General features: G+C 41.9%; 2 protein-coding genes across 2 annotated transcripts in view; one reads left to right on the top strand and one right to left on the bottom strand.

Moving 5' to 3' along the window:
• The window catches only part of LOC126354241 (sialin-like), a 65,751-nt gene extending 55,013 nt beyond the window's left edge, over nucleotides 1-10,738 (top strand). The window contains exons 9-10 of the mRNA XM_050003743.1: nucleotides 2,894-3,014; nucleotides 9,180-10,738. Of these exons, the coding sequence (XP_049859700.1) occupies nucleotides 2,894-3,014; nucleotides 9,180-9,403 (345 nt within the window). The 3' untranslated portion in view covers nucleotides 9,404-10,738. The remainder of the gene's footprint in view (nucleotides 1-2,893; nucleotides 3,015-9,179) is intronic.
• Nucleotides 10,739-15,235: 4,497 nt separating this feature from the next.
• The window catches only part of LOC126354242 (sialin-like), a 105,880-nt gene continuing 97,805 nt past the window's right edge, over nucleotides 15,236-23,310 (bottom strand). Inside the window, exons 10-11 of the mRNA XM_050003744.1 lie at nucleotides 21,008-21,135; nucleotides 15,236-15,610 (exon numbers count right to left, since the gene is read on the bottom strand). Coding sequence (XP_049859701.1) covers nucleotides 21,038-21,135 — 98 coding nt within the window. The 3' untranslated portion in view covers nucleotides 15,236-15,610; nucleotides 21,008-21,037. The remainder of the gene's footprint in view (nucleotides 15,611-21,007; nucleotides 21,136-23,310) is intronic.

Here is a 23,310-nt window from a genome sequence, read left to right on the forward strand (position 1 = left end):
GTTGCCATGCAGTGCAACATCGGGCCTCTATAATATTCGAACGGCACACAAATCTGTATATGACATCATTCGCCCAGCAGGACAAATGGAGACCCACAATTCCGCCCCTCTGTCAGGAGATGATAACGCTGCTTCACATGAGTACACGGCATCTCCGTGTCGTTCGCAGTGATCACTCAACATCCGACGCTGTTCACACCCAGTACGAGGCGTGGTAACAACACCAAATAAGAACAACAGTAAAGCCTAATGCAGTCTGATTGCAGTTTTACCTGTCACACACAATTGCAGCTCTGCGTGTACAAAGCTACACTGACATCTGCCAATGTCTTCTGGCTCCTTCAGTTTTTTCGTCAAGCAGTAATTACATGGGAAGTCCCTCCAAATAGGGGTCAGGCACATTTTCTCTGGTGTTTCGGCAGATGTTTGAAATTTATTTTTTGCAATATGTAGCTGGAATCATCCCAAATAAATACTGCCTATCAGCTCTTCCATGCGACGCCCAGTGTCGACCTGAAGTGTCGGTTGGTACCACATTGCAACAACATCATTTTAAAGCGGTATTTTACGTTTCCATTCGATAGAAATTCTAAACCTCGTCCCAACAGGCATTAAAGGCCCAACGGCACAGTCAGACCTCCGTGCCATCCCCACCCTATAGGCGTCATTGGATTCGGATATGGAGGAGTACGTGGTCAGCACCCCGTACAGTCCGCCGTTGTCAGCCCCTATGTCAAGTAGCTCCTCAGTTTTCCTCACAAGGGCTGAGTGCACCCCGCTTGCCAACAGCGATCGGTAGACCGAATGGTGACCCATCCAAGTGCTATCCGAGACCTATAGCGCTTAACTTCGATTATCTGACGGAAACAGGTGTTACCACTGCGGCATGGCCGTTGTCTTTCCACGCGATAGAGCATCCCAAATTAGTCAGTTACGATTTTCCTTTTATCGCTAGGGTATTAACAGGTACATTAAAACACCATGATTGAACAATAATCCAGCAGCGGATAAGTTACAGAGCTGCATGGCAATAGCAGTTATAGGGCGTCAGGGTGGTATTCGGTTCGTTGCTGGACAACTCGTCGTCGTTCCTTTCATGTACATACGAATATAGCAATCGACCGATTTGGGACTACTCTATCGAATGGGCACGTAAAATCCTGCTTTAAAAATTATTTTTCTTGCAAAGGTAAACAAATCGAAACTTTCCTCTACGCTAGACATCACATGAAAGTGGTGATGAGCAGTATTTCTTTGGGCTGCTACTCACTGCAAAAATCAAATTCTAAGTATCTGCTGAAATACGAGAGAAAACGTGCCTTATGTTTCTTAGGAGGGAGATGTGGTATATACATTGACGTAGAATCATAATCCACGGCCCTCCAACGACTAAATGCCCCCAGGTGCGCTATTATCACATATCCCATGGGACAAACTGTGTTAGTTAATTGCATGGTCCCTAGATTGTTTGAACGATTCTTTTTATGAATGATGTGGAACGAGTCTATTCGCAGGATATGTGTACATGATTGGTGTTAATATTAATGAACACATTACTTTAAGTCCTGGCTGCGATTTTTTTAATGTAGAAATTGATAAATGGAATAGAATTGTCCACGAGTAATGGTTTTAAATAATATTTAAAGCTTGCTTCGCTCTCTGTCAGGCGTTTTATATTATTGGGCAAATGATAAAACATTTTGGTCGCTACATAGTGAACTCCTTTCTGATCACTGACAGATTTAACAATAGGTAAAAAAGGCCTTTTTTCCATCTAATGTTTTAGGTATGTGTATTACCGCTCTTCTCAAGTTGTGATGGATTATTTATGACGAATTTCAGCAGCGAATATATGTATTGTGACAACTCAGCTGAAATGCCTACCTCCTTGAACACGCCTCTAGGTGAACACCAAATGTTATTCTTACTTTCTTAATTGTTTGAGAAACTTAGTAATATCCTTCTTTCAGTTCAATTTTTCATGAATATTTACACCCAAAAATGTGGAGCATTCTACCTATTTACTGACTGCTGCTCATGTATGAAATCAGTTTTTGGTATGACATTATTTCTTGTACAGAAGTGAATATAGTGTGTTTTTTTCTAATCCAAGTTTGGGGAGAGCCCATTTGCAGAGAATACTTAATAATTCTTTGGAAAATATCTTTTACCAACTACTCTGTTGATTTCTCTCAAATGGGATTTATTATAACATTAGTATCATCCCCAAAAAATACCAGCTTTTCTTGTTGAAACTTAAGTGGAAGGTCATTCACTTATATAAGGAATAGCAGTGGACCCAAAATTGGACCCTATGGGACTCTTTCCGTGATTGTTCTTTCCTGAGCCACTAGAATTTTCTACCTTTACGACATCGTCTGCATTATTCAGCACAACTCTTTGCATTCTGTTTGTTAAGTGATTCAAATTAGATGCGTGTAAAGCCATCAATTCCATAAAACTTTGCTTGTTCTAAGAGAGTATCCTGTCTACTCAATGAAATGCCTTGCAAGAATCACCAAAAATATCAACTGGTGGTGTGCTGTTATATAAAGCTTGAACTGTTTAATGAGTGAACGTATAAATAGCATTCTGAGTCGAGAAATCCTTCTGGTATCCAAGTTAGTTGTGTTGTGAAATCGTTGGTGCAAACATTATTTACAATGAAAACTTGATACAGGGCTGGAGACGTCTTCAGATGCCGTAAAGGTTAAAGGATCTCTTCAGGAGAAGTAGAAAATCCGTATTTGAGTTCTGTTACGGTTCAAATTTTCGTTGTTTTGCAGATTCAGTAGTTCTTTCAGTAAAGCTAATCCATAGAGTACCCTTATGTCTTGTTCAACAAGATGTGAAGCTGCTCGGTGAGGTAACTCCTCTGCTTGTATGTCTACAGAGGACGCGATCAGGATGGGACGCAGTGTTCTACCTGTCAGCAGGCCTGGCCGTGGCAGGCTACACCATCTACGCCACGTGCACCAGAGCCGAGGAGCAGCCGTGGAACACGCCCCCTCCAGGTAAGCTCTCCAGGGAACACGCCTTCTGCAGGCGCCATATGCCAAGTTGTTCTCCATACTCTTAAAGATACACACTAGTTTATCTGGCAGCTAGAACAGTCCACCACAAACATAGGGTGTTTCACAACAACAAAAAATGGTTCTGAGCACTATGGGACTTAACTTCTAAGTTCATCAGTCCCCTAGAACTTAGAACTAATTAAACCTAACTAACCTAAGGACGACACACACATCCATGACCGAGGCAGGATTCGAACCTGCGACCGCACCAGCCGCACGGTTCCAGACTGTAGCGCCTAGAACCGCTTGGCCAAACGGCGGGCCAGGGTGTTTCACACTTTTTGAGTCAAATTGAAGGAGGTGATATCGGATCCACAACTGATTATATTGAGATAGGCACGGTTATTGTGTTATGGACATAAACAGTGTTGATCATTTAACAACAATGTAGCTCACAGAAATTATTAAAAAGTGATTACCGTCAGTCTCAATGAAATGCAACGGCGCATGGAGATCTGCCACACTGTCTCAAAGATCCCTGTTGTTTGTTGTATCAGGAGACAGGCAGCTCTGCCCCTAACAAGCAGGTCTTCAACCGCTTTTACAGAGGTTTCCTACACAACGGATGCATACTGCTAGGTGGTCGGCCACGATCCAACACCATCTCCTCAAGGTCTTGTGAGATATGGAGATCGTGCTGACTGTGGGACAGAACTTCCCCTTCCAATACAATGGCCGGCCGCGGTGGTCTCGCGGTTCTAGGCGCGCAGTCCGGAACCGTGCGACTGCTACGGTCGCAGGTTCGAATCCTGCCTCGGGCATGGATGTGTGTGATGTCCTTAGGTTAGTTAGGTTTAAGTAGTTCTAAGTTCTAGGGGACTAATGACCACAGCAGTTGAGTCCCATAGTGCTCAGAGCCATCTGAACCATCTGAATACAATGACGAGAGTCCGTTTTGTTTAGGTGCTCGTGGACATTGATATCGAAGTGGGTTGGTGCACCGTTGTGTTGAAACCGTATCCGTTCACGAACAGCAAGGGAACCGTCTCCAAGAACTGTGTCAGCACATCTTGCGGATACACCAGGTAACATGGGCCAGTCAGATGGAGAGGCAGCAAATAAGGTCCTAGAAGGTGATCTTGGACAGTGCCCGCTCATATTTTGACAGAGAATCATTGTTAGTCGCCACCGATGTGGGTGTTGTGGCTGTTGTAAACAGCATCACAGGTGAATGAGGCCTCTTCTGTGAACAATACAAATTGTGCTAAGTTCGGCAATAAAGCACTGCTGCGGATAATCCATTGACAGAAGTGACTAGAGGGCTGAATATCCTTTAGTCCTGTTGTTTGCACACGTTCATTATGATAGGGATGTAATAAATGTTCCACCAGTACTCTTGACTTGTGTCCTTAGAAATGTACATTTCACGGGCATAATGATGGATGCATAGTGCTAGGTGGTCAGCCACGATCCAACACCATCTCCTCAAAGTCTGGTGTTAGGACACATCTTTGACAGGAAGCTTTGCCAGCTCACTGTGGCATAATGACCCAGTCTCTCGTAATCTTGTGTGCATACAGATAAACGACTTACGGTTGTCGTCCGTCCAACCTTTCTATCTGCACAGAGCTTGTACTAATGTATGCAAACATAGCTTGCCACTTAGCGTGCAAATGGACAAAACATCTGAACTGTCTTCTCAAGCTCAGTGTGTCAAACAGACATTCTAAATAAATATGACACTGTCCCTGTAAGGCAGCTAATATCAGGTGCGGATCATAACAAAAATCATTGTAAATGCTTTTGTCACGTACCTAGAATGCGTGAATTAATAAAAATGAAAGTTTGGGGTTTATTCTAGAAATAAAAAAAACAGCTATTCCCTTTTTTTCTACATATCAACTGTTCCTTTCAGGGGTCAAGTAATAAACAACAGTCATGTTCAATTACTTTTGACACTCAGTAACAAAATATTTAAGCCTTAGACATATTGAAATGACGATTATTGAAGTTGTTATCTCCACACATGAAAATTTTTTATCACAGGAAAGAATGATTATGAAAAATCCTCATCAGCTCATTTAAATCTTCGTTGTTGTACCAGGCCAATGCACTAAGTTGGTGGAGAATAAATTTACTTTTTGAACTATTGAGAATAAACTCTCATGTGCTCAATGTGAGGGTAGGTTAGTATCTTAGCTTTTGATATTCAATGGTCAAAGCGTACACATAATCTCACAGGAATAATTAACTACCGATTTGCTACCTGTCGCCATAATATGTGAAGCATATCGTCCTCACTTTGCAGAAAGCAAACTCTCAACGCCTTCGCTTATTTCCACACACTTGTGCAGTCTGCTGCGAGACGAGAGAGAGAGATAGAGGTTTTAAGTCTCTAAATGCTTTTACATAATGGGGATCTCACCACCGTGTCGCGTCTGCATCACCAAGTATTGCTTCAGTCAATCACCATCTCGCTAGCGGTGAATACACTTTCATTTCTCTTGCTGCATCACAGCCTAGCCCTGTTAATGACATGCAGCCACTTATCCTCGGTCCCAGCCTTATTTAGTTAAAAGGAATAAGGTACTGTTCTGGCCTTATCCCTTTCTGTACCGAAGCTCACCGTTCTCTTGCAAAATGTGATGTTTTACGATATCATTAACCACCCGCTCGGTTCGTCTCCAAAATGCTTTTCGCTTTATCTTGTCTGTACCATGCCATTGTCCATACTGGTAGAGATTGTTTTGTTAGTTTTTGTACATGAGATTAACTGCAATTGCCTTTTGTTGATATAAAACGAGGATCACTCCAAAAGAAATACACACTATTTTTTTAAAATCCATCTTCCTTTCTACATGTTTGAAAGTTTTACAGTGTGTAGATACATCCTTTAGGAACAATATTTTCACTTCTCTAGATAATTTCCATCCCTCTCAACTGCTTTACGCCATCTTGGAACCAGCACCTGTATACCCGCACGGTAAAATTCTGGACCAACCTGTTGGAGCCACTGTTTGGCAACGTGCATAAGGGAGTCATCATCTTCAAACCTTGCTCCATGAAGAGAGTCCTTCTGTTTCCCAAAGAGATGATAATCACATGGAGCCAGGTCAGGACTGTAATGCGGGTGTTTCAGTGTTGTCCATCCGAGTTTTGTGATCACTTCCACGGTTTTTTGACTGACATGTGACCGTGCATTGTCGTGCAACAGCAAAACATCCTGCTTTTGCCAATGTGGTCGAACACGACTCAGTCGAGCTTAAACTTTCTTCAGTGTCGTCATATATGCATAAGAATTTATGGTGGTTCCACTTGGCATGATGTCCACAAGCAAGAGTCCTTTGGAATCGAAAAACACTGTAGCCATAACTTTTCCAGCAGAAGGTATGGTTTAAAATTTTTTTTCTTCGGTGAATTTGCATATGCCACTCCATTGATTGCCTCTTTGTCTCTGGTGAAAAACGATAGAGCCATGTTTCATCACCTGTCACAATTCTTCGAAGAAATTTATCTCCACCATTCTCGTACTGTTCCAAACGTTCGCTGTATACCGTTTTTCTTGTTTCTTTGTGAGCCACTGTCAACATCCTGGGAAACCACCTGGCACAAACCTTTTTTACTGCCAACACTTTTAGTATTCTGCAAACACTTCTTTCACCTATCCCAATGTAGCGTGACAATTCGTTCACTGTGATGCGTCTGTCAGCAGTCACCAGTTCGTTAACTCTCTTCACATTGTCTGGAGTGTGTGCAGTACGAGGCCTGCCGCTGCGAGGACAGTCCTCAATATTGACGTGCCCGCTTTCATTACGTAACGTGCTTGCCCACCGACTAACTGTACTGCGATCGACAGCAGCATCTCCATACACCTTTTTCAACCTTTTGTGGATGTTTCCCACTGTCTCGTTTTCACAGCACAGGAATTCTATGACAGCACGTCGCTTCTGACGAACATCAAGTGTAACAGCCATCTTGCAGACATGCTGTGATGGCGCCACTCACGAGAACAGATTGAACTAAGTTTGAAAACAAGTAGGAAGGATGTATCTAAACACTGTAAAACTTGTACACATGGATAATGAAAACTGTATTTATACAAAAATAGTGTGCATTTCTTTTGGAGTGACCCTTGTATAATTATTATTTTCTGAGGATCTCTTACTGTATCACCCTGTCGTTATGGATCAAGCCCATGTAAGGTCCGTAAAATCTGGGTGCCTTATACAGTTAAAACAATGCCTCATTGGGAAGCGTATATTCGCGCTGTTTTACGGGTACTTCATCCTGCCACACCACACATTAAATGATTATCTGGCAACTCTCCTGACGAGTAATGTTCCATCTTTGACTTCGCATCATGTGTTGTGCACAGTTACACACCTCACCATGAACAGACCACAAGCTTCCTGATGCAGTGGACAAGTGACACCAATGATAGTGGTGTGTGTGAGGCACAGGTTAATGCACTGATGTGATGCATGCATTTGTCACATGACCACGTGCTAGGAGCTGGAATATGTGCAGTATGTTTGTTTCCTGTGTGCAACACCTGGGATACTTGCTAGATTGCGGCACAAGTGCATGAACAATTGCAATAGATGCACTGAGACTTGAGGTCATCGCTTTAAACAGTTACTATGAGCCAAGGTGTTGTTCCGTGGTGTACACTGTGTGTATGTCCTTAACACAGTAACTCTGGGTTTCCGACCATTAGTTACCTGTCTCAATATAATCGGTTGTGGGCCCACTGTCACCTATTTCAGTTTGACACAAAAGGTTTGAGACAACCTATATATCCACAACGAGGTCTATATTGGTGAGCGAAATCATTGTGGCTACCATATACCAGTAGACTGAACACGGCTGAGTGGCACTGCAGGTATGTGACGCAGTAAGAAAATAATGTAAACAGAGTGGAGATGAATGGGAAATCCTTCCAAGGACGAGACGTGTCGCAAACTGGAAATATACGAGGTGACACAAACGACCTTGACAAAAGAGGCTGTAATATTCTGGCACCTGGGAACGAGCATTTCCCATACAGTGAAGCTTTTCGTTGGTTCGAGTGCTACTGTGTTGAGCACATATAGAAAGTAGTTAAGGACGTTGAAATCACGAGCATCCGACAGGCTGTAAGATATCCACACCTTATCACAAAAAGTGGAGCTCGGACGCATACCAGCTCGATAAAACAGGATGGGCGGCGATCTGTGGAAGATCTGACGCCGAAGTACAATGAGTTTTCAGGCCCAAGTAGTTCGGAGAACACCGTTCAGTGCACATCGATGAAAAGGAGGCTTCGAAGAAGACGACTGCAGCGTATCGCGATATTGGCCCAACGGCCTCATCGATTGATATTGCAGTGAGTACATGATCATCGAGATTGGATCGTGGATCAATGGATACGAGTCACCTGCTCTCGTGAATCACGTTTCTTGTTACATCAGGTCGATACGCCGTTATCCAGGAGTGCAGATGCTCGAAAAATTTTCCGCGCCACGGACGCAAGGCAGCAGTAGTTTTACGTTATGTGGGACATTCACTCGGGCTTCCGTAGGACCTGTGGTAGTAATCGAATGCACTGTAACAGCTGTGGATTTCGTGAAAGGGACCGTTCATGCTTGATGTTTTCTCTGACGGTGACGTCATCTTCCAGCAGAATAACTGTATATGTAACAAATTGAGAATCATAGTACAGTGTTTTTCATGAGCTTGCTAGTGAACTCACGTTGATGTCTTGGCCACAAAATTCACTTGATCTGAACCCTCCTGAAAACATGTGAGGATTTAGAACCGTCCATATTATCACAGAATATTTGTCACACGTTCAATCGTATGGCTGAAAGTGAAACACAGGTGTTGAGTCTTAGTTTTTTTGAACGTGTGAAGTCATTACTTTTGCAAGTTAAGTCATATATTCAGTACATCATGTAAAATAATTCTGTGAAGTATTTGTAAAGGCTTTGTCACAAAATATTACACAGTGACTACATTGCACAACAAAAATACCAAGAAACAAATGATAAGTGGCTCTATTGGTATTTTCTGTTGAACTTTATTACTTTAGCAAGCTTGCTTCGTGCATTACTTTTCCTTCTAGTCTTCCTAATCTTTTTTTATTTTCACTTAATTCACGTGTTTACGTCTTTTTTCTTGTTTCAGGCGAGCAACCCAAAGAAAACTGCGAAAGAGGAGTCGACAACATTACCTTCGATGGTGATCAGAGATCTCCGAGCTCTTCTATTAAAGCCAACCATCACACTGTAGAAAATACCACGTCGTCTTCTATTACAGCGAACCAGCACACTGCAGACAGTACCACATCCTCTCCTGTTAAAGCCAACCAGCACGCTGTAGACAGTGCCACGTCTGTACCTGTTGTTTAGAGCAAGTACAAAGGACCGCTAACCCGTATCGGGATGAACGATCTGAACTGATGTTCAGAGAATGGAAGCATTTAGATGCTCGTGTACATATTAAATACTCATTTACTCCAGTTTAAATTATGTTGAAGTCTCTATACAGTCGCATACATCAATTTTTGTAGTTCCTTCAAGACACGTATCTGGTGCGTGTAAATTTAGTAACGTTTACAGTTTAGCATTATACGTAGTGTAAGCGTCTTATTTCCAAGTTTTCTAATGTACTTTCACGGAGTGTAGCTGCCATTTTCCATATCAGTTTCGTAGGCATTCCAGAGGTCTTTCTAATGTTAGAAATATGGCCCAAATTGCAGCAGCCTAGATTATAGCCTATGGCCCTAAATCTGTCAGTATTATTTGTAGTAGTTGTTATATTTCGCTATTGCCGACATATTCGCGCAAGATATTTAGCAGCTTCGATTAATAGCGGGAACAACCAATCAATTACAGGAACAGTTCCGGCAATTGATTGGCTGTTTACTTTATGATCGAAGCTTTCCCGCGGTTGCTCTTAACAGCCATTTCAAAGATTATGATATTCAGCAGCAATGCTGAAATTAAAAATTTATCCTTTATTTTACCGCCACAGTGGCATATTTATTTTTTTCGATCAATGTTTTACCATCTTCAGAGCATAGTAGTTCTGTAAGCAAAACTTCGTATCGCTATGGAACTACGCATCAGACTCCACTGTTCTGAAACTGATCAAATATTAATAGAAAATAGTAGTCATAAAAATAAATGTCCAACTGATTCAGTGAAATAAAGGATAAATTTTAAAGCTGTTACGTTTAGTGGCACTGTGTATCTTATAACGGCAGTTAACAACCGGAGCCTATTTGATTACTGTCACGAATCTCATTTGTAACTATCCATGACATACCTCATCTTCTCAGCATAAAATAATTTAAAAGAAGCAAGAATACTATCTGCAAAACTGTATTACTGACCTTCTGTGTGTGATGGAATTCAAAGCATCACTCGTTGTCCGCTCTAGTAGCAAGCATTACAACTACAATATCACATGAAAGTAACAGTATAAGTGTAAGTAGAATCATGTAAAACACCCCAACGTAAGTGCGATATATACTTACCCTAACAACAATGTATAGACGATATCCGCCGCATTTGTCCGATCTGTGTTTATTGTGTTCAATGTGTGAAGTGTATGTAGTGAAATATGATCATTGTATGTCAACCGTTGTGGTATATTTATACTGTTACGAATGGCTCCTGTATACAGTGAGTGAAATTTTTGTACATAATTTATATCAATAAATAAAAAACCTAAAAATTGAACTACCTATGAACAGTTCATCCCTCTTCTTTCCCTCTTCTAATTTTTGCCGTAGTTATAGTAGTTTCAGGTAGAATGTATTTAACATTCTACGCTACACATTCCAGTATTTTTCCTATTCTGCCAATATTCTTCTTTACGAGCGTTGCTCCTACTATGACTACGTTAACCAATCTCTATTTCTTTAGAAAACAGCCATCAATACGTCTCTACGACTAAATGGTGCACTACGACCGCTAAAAAGAAGCAAAGACTGAACGAGGTGATGCTGTGGACTCAGGTTTGCTAAGAGCTGATTTCGAATTCCTTTCTGACTGCCGTGATTTTGGTTTCACGTTTCCCCTAAATCAATCGAGCAGGTTTCTTTTTTTCCAAAAACGTTACTGCCGATTTCCTAAATCATTTACTTAAGAAGGAACAGCGTTTCTGTCTTACAAAATTCTGGGACTTGTGGAGGGGAGTGAGTACCTAATAGTTTGAACAGGAACCATGTCAGGAAACGCGCCGTTTCGATTCTACTATGGTTTTACTGAACTTCTGCTTGAGGAACTGAATGAGGTGTGATGCAGTACCATTATTAAATAACAATTCGAAAGCGAACATAATGAAACATCAGGTTATCAATTAAACAGATTTTTTTGTATCAACACTTATACACTGCATGTTTACACTATTCCAAAACAAAAAAGAACCCAGCATATTCTACGTACAGAACAGTACTGATGCGTCTCGATGTGGCGACCACCAAACGTTGTCACAGACACGGTGTCCACGAAGCATTTTCTGATACACATTCTCCATCCCAACTGGTGTCTATTCAGTATGTGGTGCAGCGACCATAAGTCGTGCTAGCGGATCTTCATCTCTCTCTACATAAGTCTCACAAATTAAACTTTGGGTAAGGTCAGCGTTTCTCGACAAAGGTTCCTATTCAGAATATTGCGTACTCACCCCCTCTAAAATTCCTTGGAAGTTTGTAGCGGGAATTTCCGAACACCCTACATACAAATGGCGACAATATCGCGTACACGAGATATCAAAGGGCAGTGCATTGACGGAGCCGTCATTTGTAGTCCAGTGATTCACGTCAAAAGGTTCAACAACTTTGTTCAACCGCATTTACATTTCGAATCTTTGCCAATCTTGGTGTGAGACAAATCAGTAAGTTGATATATTTTGTATATTTTCATTCAGTAATGTCGGACGTAATAATCCTCTGGGATAACATCTTCAAGAAAGAAAGTCTTCACTGCTCAAAATTATGGTGCAAGAATAATGTGTGTTCCTCACCCACGATCGTCCTGTAGACAGCTGTTTAAGGATTTAGGCATTTTGACCACTGCTTCGCACCATAATTATTCCCTCTTGAAGTCTGTTGTAAATAATCCACTGAGGTTCAAAAGGAACATTGATAAACATATTTACAATACCAGAAGAAAAGATACGTTTATTCCTCCATATTAAAGTTGTCTTTAGCACAAAAAGGGTTCCATAATCTGCAACTAAAATTTTTGATCACTTACGTAATGACACAAAATGTCTACCAAACTGAAAAAAATTATTCTACTTCAAAATAATTTCTATTTTTGTAATGCGTAAAATGTAGTAGGTAGGAATTACTAACTCAAATCTGTATGTTTGAAACGAAAAGATAAAAAATCCTGTGAATGATCATCGTGTAGCCATATTCACAAATTGCTTTGTGATGTGAATTTAAAATGATTCATTTCACATCATTGGATTTATTGTGCAAATGATCTATGCAACATGGAATTAACTATCTACCTTAGCAAAAAAGGGTTGAAATTTGCGGGTATGGTGTCCCAAAAGAGAGACTACTACAAACAGCTCACTAGTTAAGAATTAGTGTTCTATAGAGATGATCTACAAGATACAATAGTTTCTATAAGATGTAGAAATTTAATCATAATGAAATCACATATGTATTGCTCGGATGCAGCGTTAATAGTGTTCGGCTTGACACAGTCACGTCACTTAAATATCTGGGCGTAACGTTGCTAAGCGATATGAAATAAAGGAAGCATATGGGAATTGTGGTAGGGAAGGCGATTGGTCGAAGTCAGTTTATTGGAGAATTTCAGAAAAGTGTGATTTATCTGTAAAGGTGACTACATAAAAGATGACAGTGCGACCTGTTCTTGAGTCGTGCTTGAGTGTTTGGGATCTGCACTAGGTAACTGAAGCACTTCAGAGGCGGGTTGCTAGATTTGTTACCAGTTGTCTCGAACAACAAGCAAGTGTAAAGGACATGCTTTCGGAGCGCAAACGGGAATATGTGGAGGGAAGCAAGCGTTCTTTTCGAGGAACATCATTCAGAAAATTTACAGAATCTGTGTTTGAAGCTGATTACAGAACAATCCTACTGCTGCCAACAAATATTTCACGTAAGAAAAAAATCAAAAAGGTAAACACTTTCTGTTATTTGGGATCTATTTTAGAAATCGGGGGAAAATCAGAGTCAGAAATCAATAAAAGAATTAGTAACGGACAGAGGGTCATGGGGATGCTTAAATCAGTCTAATTGAGCAGGAATGTAATGAGCAGAACTAAAAAATTAATATACAAATCCATATTAGAGAGTGTGGAACGGAGTGTATGGAACGGAGACCTGGACAATTAACATGAACCACATTAAAAAATTACAAGCTCTAGAGATGGACTTCTGGAGAAGATCGGCAAGAATCTCTAGGAAAGAAAAGATAAGGAACACCGAAGTAATAAGGAGAATGGAAATAAAAGAAAGAATATATGACGCAATGGGTAGGAAGAAATTACAGTGGTACGGGCATATACGACGAATGGAGAAACCCAGAATACCAAAATTGATACTAGAGTGGGAACCGGAGGGGAGAAGAAGAAGAGGACGCCCCATGACCACGTGGCTCCAAAATGTACAGCACACAATGAGGAGAATGGGCGCAGAGGAAGAAGACACACAAGATCGAAACACCTGGAGAAATATTTTCAGAATATAGTTTAAGAACGGTTATTGTTTGTATTGTAATTTCCAAGTAAATTATTATGTTGGAGATAAGCCTCTGTAATGAGGAAAAGCTCAAAATAATAAAAAATGATAAATAAAGGACCACGAAGATAAGATACGAGAAGTTAGAGCTCTTATGGAGGCACATAGACATTCATTTTTTCCCGTTCTGTCTGCGAATGGAACAGGAAAGAAAATGACCATTAGTCGCACAGGGTGCCCTTCGTCACACACCGTACGGTGGCTTGCGGAGTAAGGATGTAGATGTAGCGTAGCATGGAGAGCTGCAGCAAACCAGTCTTCGAACTGAAGACCACAATAACAATAACATCAGTAACAATACAAAAATGTTGATTATCTTCTGATTTACCGATTTACTAAGAACAAGCGCCATTTAGGAGCACGTGGGTAACATCATACTGAACTGTACGGTTTTGCGTGTTGGTTTTATAGTTATCGAGAGATTTTGAGTCTGAAAGTAACTCATCCAGTGTTCCGTGGGATGTAGATATATGGCGTATAGAAAGTTTATTACAAACCTAGTGTATTTAGGTTTTGAGTGCTTCCAGTGTGTATGCCGTACCATGTAATATTGGCCCTAAAAGCCAGCAACACGAAGAGACAACACACTTCAATTCATGTAGGTAACACAGAATTTGGTTGAGCTGCAGCAGTATCGAGCTTCGGTGAACTATCGGTAACACATGTAACGTCCATTTTAAACATAAGCTTTTATCAAGGAAATTTCTCAATTTACCTGCAAGGATAGCCCTCATAGGCTCTCCAACTTGTTTTTTCGGCGCAACTTCAATGTATAAATAAAATCACCTGTTCTTTTCGTGCAAGAGGTATCACACTAAGAAAGTTACTTTGCGCAAGACAGCAAGGTGAAGGGCAAGTATACAGTAATATACATATAACCACGCACTAAGAAATACAACAATACACAGGATCACAATGAAGTTTTTAACATACTATAGGCTCCAGAACGTCGATTCTAATTGTGAGCTTCTGAATGATCCTACGAACTGTATGTCGAGCAATAGTATCACACATAAGAATTTTTACATGATCGAAGTAGTGGTACCGCTAGATGATTATGTGGCAACATTCATTCAGAAAAAAATTGTGAATTTGTACTTTTATTAATACTTTTCCCTCAATAATCAAAAAAGATTGTATTCATTGTCAGGTACCATGCTGTTTTTTTATGATTTGTTATGCTCTATTAAGCGTTAAACAATATTGTTTTTAATTTAACAATGGAGAGGAATTCGAGTAAAGAGGAAATATTGTATTTATCCTTCAAAGAAAATAGCGGACCTTTCGACGACAGCCGTAATCACTGAGTTTAAATAGTATGGTACCAAATGTGTTATGTGTGGGTGACGTTTATACCCCTTCCTTCATTGGTTGTTCCTGTGGAAAGAGTTTATTTTGTTTCTGTGCTTTATATTAATCATTTTTCTTTTAGGGAAATTAACAATGAGGTTAGTAATTCATCAATGAGTCATTTTATTCGATTCCATAGTACATATTACCACTTTGTGTTTTAAATGGCTTGCTGTAGCAACGCAAGAAATGACAATAAATAAATAAATAAAATGGCAGCTATGACGTTGCCAGGCGACATAACGCAGGCTGATGGCAGCGGAGACGGTGTTGTGGAAGCACTGACGACTTCCTCGGGGCGCCCAGTCTGCTCTGCTGAAGCATCGCCTTGTTACCACTTCGACAGTTGCAGTGACCGCTAGCAAGATCTTTGTGATATCATGTGATGACGTTTTCGCTCGCCAGCGTCAACGCTCCATCTCTGCGACGTCCACCACGATATCTCTCAAAATTTTTCTCTTTTCAATAGCGAGAATTGCTGCAGAAACAAGAGAAATACATTATTAGCCTTGAAAGCTTTGTGAGAAACAAGATGTGCTACAACTCCGAACAGCGGCCGGAAAAAGACAGAACTAACCTAGCATCTAAAAATGGCAATAGGAATAACAACAAACTAAGATTTTTTGATGGCAGTTTCGCATCTATAGAAATCCTGGTAATTTCCAAGAATGATTGCCTATCGAAGTTGGAGCGCTCCAAGCGATACATAAAGTTCGGAATAACAGGACACTTTGGACTGAAGAGTTCCTACCAACAGAACAGAGCATGTATTCTTAATGGAGAGAAGCTTTCAGAGCGTAAAAGTAGCTTTGGGTGTGCCCCAAGGACTGTTATGGAACCAGTACTATTCACGTTATACACTCATCAGCCAGAACATTATGACAACTGCCCTACTATCCATATAAATCCATCCAGGCGATAGCAGCGTTACCTCCCGAGGAATGACTGCTAGCCAGACACATTCATGGTGCATGTAGTATCAGTAAGCGTGCTGCGCATGTGCAGAATGGGAAAAGGGCGCGATCTATCTGAGTTGCGATAGTAAATCGTTTATAGAGGTCTCGTGGCGCGCGTTATGATAAATTACTTGTGATCGTCATTTGTATCAGTTTTGTGTTGTTTCTTCAGTTTCAGTAAATTACGTTCCGGCCATAATTGTTTGTGACATTTTTCCTTCATAGCGAGTGTAAAGAGTGGTGCTTCTCAAGTTTCGTCTGCGGATTGCCTCACATGGAGAACTCTCATCCCATGCATAAGCAGTGTAGACAGATGTTTGACTTTTTCCCGGAAATATGGACTTCTGCCCGACGAAGTCACGACAGACTGTATTGACGGTGGTGCTGCCAAGTCCGTGAAACTGCGTAAGAGGAATGCGGACACAGAGATTCCACTGTAATTTCATTACGGGCTTTGTGGAAAGCGAACCAGCATCAAAAAAAAAAAAAAAATACGTGGTTCGAGTCCTATAAACTATCGATTGAGACGAGCATAATTCTTGTGTCGTGCTGGATTCGTGATTACACACTGCAAGTCACAGCATCAGAAACTGGGCTATCGACGAATACCGTCTGTGATTACTTCGGATTTTGCCGGGAAGTGTGCTACGTCATAGTGACAAACGACAGTGTGCCAAATGGTGGACCGCATAAAATAGTGGAAGTAGATGAGTCTCACATTGCTAGGCGAAAGAATCAGAGAGGGCAGCCTACTAAAACTGAAGTAGATCATATTTGGGTTTTTGGTTGCATAGAAAGGGAGTCACGCAGGTGTTTCGTTGTCAGGGTATTGTCGCGACACGAGATGACTCTAGTGGGTCTTATAAAGCATTTCATACTGCCAGGAACAGAAGTCATCACCGACGAGTTTCAGTCATACCACAATCACAAAGCTGAAGGGTTCGAGCCCGAATTTGTGAACCACTGTCGAGTTTGTCTCTACAGATGACGCCAGTGTCCATACTCACAACATAGAATGCCTGTGGAAGTCTGTCACCATAAAAAGAGAAGGCCGTCCAGGACAGAGGGACGAACTCTATTTATTCCAGTACCTATACTTTCACAACATGCGTCTCCAGGGAAAAGTCAACCCATGCGACACTTTGCCGATATTCCTGCGCGATATTGGCAGAGTATACCCCGGGTATAGCAAAAAAGGACTTGTCCCTGCAGCTTATACATCCAGCGGACTCTCACAAGACGATAACACCGACGGTGACTAAGGTACGTCGTCTCCTTTCAATTTACCAGTGCTTCTCTAACGCTTCTCTTTTGTCGCAACTTGAAACATGCTCGTAACGCGCTCTACGAGACCTCCATAATCGATTTACTATCGCAACTTCGATATGTATCGTTTGGAGCGTTCCAACTTCGATATTCAATCATTCTTGGAAATTACCGAAATCCTTGACGTCATGTATCCTGAGAAATAAAGGAATAAATTTTGGACCCCCGTGACTAATCTTCAAAAATTACGTAGTGATAATTGTAGTGATAGGAAGGGTAGCACTGCACTGAAACACCTAAATCAACAGGACTTGGGTGTATATTTGACTTGCTTCAACAACATGATGACTGTGGGATGAAGCAGAACGAATAGATGAGCCCTTGGTCTAGGGGTAGCGTCTTTCACTAGCACTCAAAACACCCTCGGTCCCGTGTTTAAACCGCGCCACAGCTTACATTCTGAATAAAAATTATGAGCAATGGCAACCGAAGACTTCCGGCCTAAGAAGTCACCCTCTCTCTGACAAAGGCCTTGTCAAAGATGGCACTGAAGTGGACAGAGCTTCAGGGCACTCTCTTGCCCTTGGGGTGGGAAACTACTCCTAAAAGATGGAAGAATCATCAATGATCAACGGCATGAGGATGCAGAAGGCAATGGAAACCACTGCATTATAGACACGTAATGTGTATCCTCCGAACATATGACCCTTAATTAAAAAAGTATCATGATGGTGTCTCCTGTGGCAAAAGATTCCTGACACGTCCACGTTCGGATCTCTGGGAGACGACTGCCAAGGGGTGGTGACTATGAGAGGAAAATTGAATAACCAACGAAAGGATAACATTGTACGAGTCGAGGCGTGGAATGTAGAAGTATGAACGTGATAGGGGAGCTAGAAAATCTGAAAAGCTAAATGCTAAGTCCAGTCTAGATATAGTGGTGATCAATGGAGTGAAATGAACAGAAGACATGAGTTTCTGGTCAAATGAGCATAGGGTAATATCAACAGCAGCAGAAAATTATGTAACGCGTGTAGGATACATTATGCATAGGAATACAGGACAGAGAGTGAATTACTGTGAGCAGTTCAGCGATGGGATTGTTCTTATCAGATTCGACAGCAAACAAACACCGACAACAATAATTCAGGTACACGTGTCGTCGCCGCAAGCGGAAGATGGAGAGACAGAGAAAGCATATGAGGATACTGAACGGGTAATTCAATAGGTAAAGAGAGATGAAAATCATGGGAACTGGAATGCCGTTGTAGGAGAAGGAATAGAAGAAAGGGTTATGGGAGAATGTGGGCTTGGTATAAGGAATGAGAGAGGAGAAAGGCTTGATGAGTTCTGGGGTAAATATCATTTAATAATAGTGAATACTGTGTTCAAGAATCACAAGTGGAGGAGGTGTATTTGGAAAAGGCCGGGAGATACGGAAGATGTCAGTTATATTATAACCAGGCAGAGACAACAAAATCAGGTATTGGTGTGTAACGTGCACCCAGGAGCAGGTAGTCTCAGTTCACAATTTAATAATGATGAACAGTAGGATGAAGTTTTGCAACGCATCGAATTTTATTCTTAACAATTGTTTCTCATCGCAAACTACCCTGTAACGCCTTTTCAAGCGTTTCAGTTTCTGACCACCTTGTACACGTATATATGTACAATATGAACACATTCCTGAGGGACATATATAAAGTGTGTTTCAGAAGTGACGGTCAATAGTCGGGGATATGGCAGGAATCATCATTCGAAACAAAAAAGTCAAGTAAACATGGACCCTAAAACGCATATCTTAAGAGCTATGACCAATTCTTAATCTTCGATGCTGTGAAACGAATCTAATCTACTGCAAGCTCTTTGTTTTCCAGATTCTGAGAAGTGGTAGTATGCAACAAAAAAATGGCCAGTAAACATGTGCTCTAAAGCGCATACTTTAATAGCTATAAGCACTTGTTCATTTTCGCTGCTTTGAAGCAACTCTTCTAATGAACAAATGCTCACAACTTTTAAGGTACGAATTTTGGAGAAACTGTTTAAGACATTTTTTCCTTGTTTTGGTCCATACTACCACTTCCCAAAACACGGAAAGCAATGAGCTTTCAGTAGAAGAGATCTGTTTCACAGCATCGAAGATAAAAAAATTGCTGTAAACTTATTACCTGTTTAGATTTGACGAACTTTGTATGCTTTCCTTCTGTAGTGTAGACATTAAATCGAACTTTTTCCGGATATTACTCTCTTGTGAAGCAAATCTGCAATTGTATACAATGAATCAATGAGCTTTCGTTTTACTGCCTCTGTAGTCTCATGAATACAGCTTCGTTGGCGGCCATCTAATCCCGAGAGTCATTTTCGTTCTGCCATTGCTTCACTACAGAAGCAATATCGTGCACCGAGCTTTCGTGCTACGTCAGAGCGTTACACACTTGCAAGATTTAGTAAGGGGGAAAGAGTCCACGAGTAGGAAGCGACCGCAGACGCACCGATTTCACTTGTAATATTCCGCAACTGCAGCAGGTAGGCTGAGGTAACAGCAGCAAATTGATTTACATTGTATGCAACCCTCAACCTTGCGTTTTTACTAGCTGTGTAGTCGGTAAACGACGCCTGAACAAAATATGTGCTACCGGCGTATGCGTACTGAACTCGTGAGACTGCATACCTCGGACATACATCGCTACCTGTCCACATCCACGTTCTTCTACGTCTGTTGTCAGGCGTCAGAAAAATCTTGCAGTCGTCGATGAAGGGAACGCAGTCTCGTTAATACAGGTTACATTCCAGGAGTTCCTCGGTTACCTCAAACGAATATGAACACATTCCTGAGAGACTCGTACGGCCAATTGTAGTAGATGTATGGAGGCCAAACTGACCGCATACTTTTTGACAGCGCTCCCAGTTATCTCCAAAAAGACAACGTACAGTTCTGTTGCAATCTCCCCGGGGTATCTGCTACCAATAAATTGTAGGCAGCGGCCATTAACGGTTGTTGTTAATGGCAGGAGATCGCTACGAGGCAAATCTCAATGCTTTGTGTCACACGAAAGTGGTTGAGTCTCCGAACGTACACCAGTTTGGTGGCCAAGACCCGCTGTTGAAAACTCTTCTCGCCGTAAAATGGCTCTGTCCAAACCTGAAGTGCTCCGTCGGTACTTGATGGCAGACAAAGCAGTGAGAAAACGCGGCATTAACTGAACATTGGATACAAAGCTTACTCTACTGCGGATTTTCTGTTCCTAAAAGAGAATCGACAAAAAGGCCGCCTATAAAAAAGCACAAGTTAGGTGGATAACAAAGATGGTATAAAACATTTTTGAGCACTATATATGCATTTTCCGCTATATAAGAAGTAAACTCACTCCCTAGCGAGCTTTATTAAGCTATCGAAGATAAAGCTGCGATTAGCTGCTGCTGAGCGACGGCGCGGAGGCGCTGATGCTGATGGAATCAGCGAGCTACGCCACCTTCCTTGGAATGTGGAATGAAGTGTGGAAGCACTTCGAGTTCCCGAACCTTAGCCAACCATTCATCCAGTTATTTTTATTCAAAAAATGAATAAAAACTATGGTAGTCGATTATGAAGATGAGGCAAGTCACTTGAACACTACAACAGAAAAGCTTGATATTTATAATTACGTACTTACCACAATAATATGGTGCACAGTGGATGAAGACTAAGGAATAGCCTGCCTTTGTCCAGTATGCCGCGTGACGTCACACTCGAAAGCCGCGTTGTCAGTATAGCACTCGCTTCTTTTTTTGGATTCCTTTGCTGGAAGAGTGAAAGGACAAAAAGCTCCATTACTGTATTTTTTATTTAATTTTGATCGTTTTCTGTTGAGACTTTACAATTTGCATAGCACAAGATGATTTGAAATTGTATTGTTGACCATCAAGCGCAGCCCCAATAATCTTCGAGGGCCTGATAAGCTAAACGCACTAGTCGATAATGCTAACGATCATTAGTGGGTCTACCAACTGACTACCTGATGCAATTCTAGAATTTACGTCACTAGCTTTCTATCTTCATTATAATGGCTAAAACAGTTCCGCACTGTAGTCTAGAAACAAAATACGAGAGTTCGGAGTAACAGGACACTGCGGACTGAAGAGTTCCTACCAACAGAACAGAGCATCTATTCTTAATGGAGAGAAACCTTCAGAGCGTAAAAGTAGCTTTGGGTGTGCCCCGAGGACGTGTTATAGAACCAGTACTATTCACGATATACACTCATAAGCCAGAACATTATGACAACCGACCTACTATCCATATAAACCCGTCCAGGCGATAGCAACGTTACCAGGCGAGGAATGACTGCTAGCCAGACACATTCACGGTGCATGTGGTATCGGGGAGCGTGCTGTCCATGTGTAGAATGGGGAAGGAGAGCGATCTATCTGAGTTTGATTAAGGGCAGAGTTTGATGGCCCGGAGGTTCGGTATGAACGTTTCGGAAACTGCATAACTTCTCGGGTATTCGAGAAGCGGTACGACGAGTGTGTTCAGCACGTGCCGAAATCGTGGTGAAACCACGTCCGGACGTCGCAGTTCAGACAGATGTCGGACGTCATAGGTTGGGCAGACTGGCAAAGTAAGACAGGCGGCGAACTGTGGTGGAGCTAACACCGGAATTTAATGCTGGACAGAGTGCAAATGTGTCTGAACACTCAGTGCACCAAACACTGCAAAGGATGGACCTCCGTAGCCGGCGACCCATGCATGTGACAGTGTTAACACCATGATATTGGCAACTGCGGCTGAAATGGGCACGTGACGCTCGTCACTGGACATTGGCACAGTGGTAGAGCGTTACATGATCTGACCAATCACGATACGTTCTTCACTACGCCGATGGAAGGGCGCGAATCCGTCATCTTCCAAGCGAACAGCTAGTTGACACCTGTACAGCGAGACGGAGATAAGCTGGCAGCGGCTCAGTTATCCTCTAGGGAACATTCACATGGGCATCCATGGGTCCAATGGAACTCGTGCAAGGCACCATGATGGCCAAGGGGTATCGTACTGTTGTGCCATTTTCCAACAAGATAATGCGCCATGTCATGAGTCCAGGCGTGTGATGGAGTAGTTCGAGAAAACATTGGTGAGTTCCATTTGATGTGCTGGCCCACAACTCGCCAGACTGAGCCCGATCGAATACATCTGGGATGTGATTCAACATAGCTCAAAGCTAATTGTCCCCCCTCTCCCAAATTTACTGCAATTAGGCGACTTGTGTGTGCAGGTGTGGTTTCGTCTTCCTCCAGCGACCTACCAAGCCCACATTGCTTCCATGCCACGACGCGTCGCCGCTGTTATCCGTGTCAGAGATGGACATGCCGGCAATTAGACCAGTGGCCATTGTGTTCTGATGGTCAATGCATGTAGGAGAGCGCGGTGAAAAAATACCTCCGAACTTTTTATTCTGTTCGCAATACGGATCGAGGTACTACATGTCATGCATATTATTCAGTCGACCTTCCCGATTCACTGGCGGAAGTGGCAACCCTTCGCCGCTAGATGGCTCCGTATTGTAGCATGTAACATGGTGGTGTGTAATGTAACTATGGTCACACGTTAGGAAATCTCAGATCACTGAAAGCACGAACTCTAAAAGTTATTCCATTCACGGAGCACCATCTCCTTCAGCATAACAAAGCCAGACCATACTCCAGTGCTGCAATATCTACAGCAATCCGACGCCTTGCGTGTCCTGTCATTGATCATTCTCCGTACAGTCCCTACTGGGTCCCATCCGACTTTCATGTTTCGAAAACTTAAAGAACACTTTCTGCGACTTAATTTTGATAGTTATGAAGCGGCGCAAGGAGAGGTGACATTGTGGCTCCGTCAACAAAGTCAAACATTCTACAGCGAACGTATTCATAAACTGGTCTCTCGTTGTGACAAATGTGTTCCTCTCATTGGTGACTATGTTAAGAAATAAGT

This window comes from Schistocerca gregaria, chromosome 3 (assembly GCF_023897955.1).
Source record: "Schistocerca gregaria isolate iqSchGreg1 chromosome 3, iqSchGreg1.2, whole genome shotgun sequence".
NCBI lineage: Eukaryota > Metazoa > Arthropoda > Insecta > Orthoptera > Acrididae > Schistocerca > Schistocerca gregaria.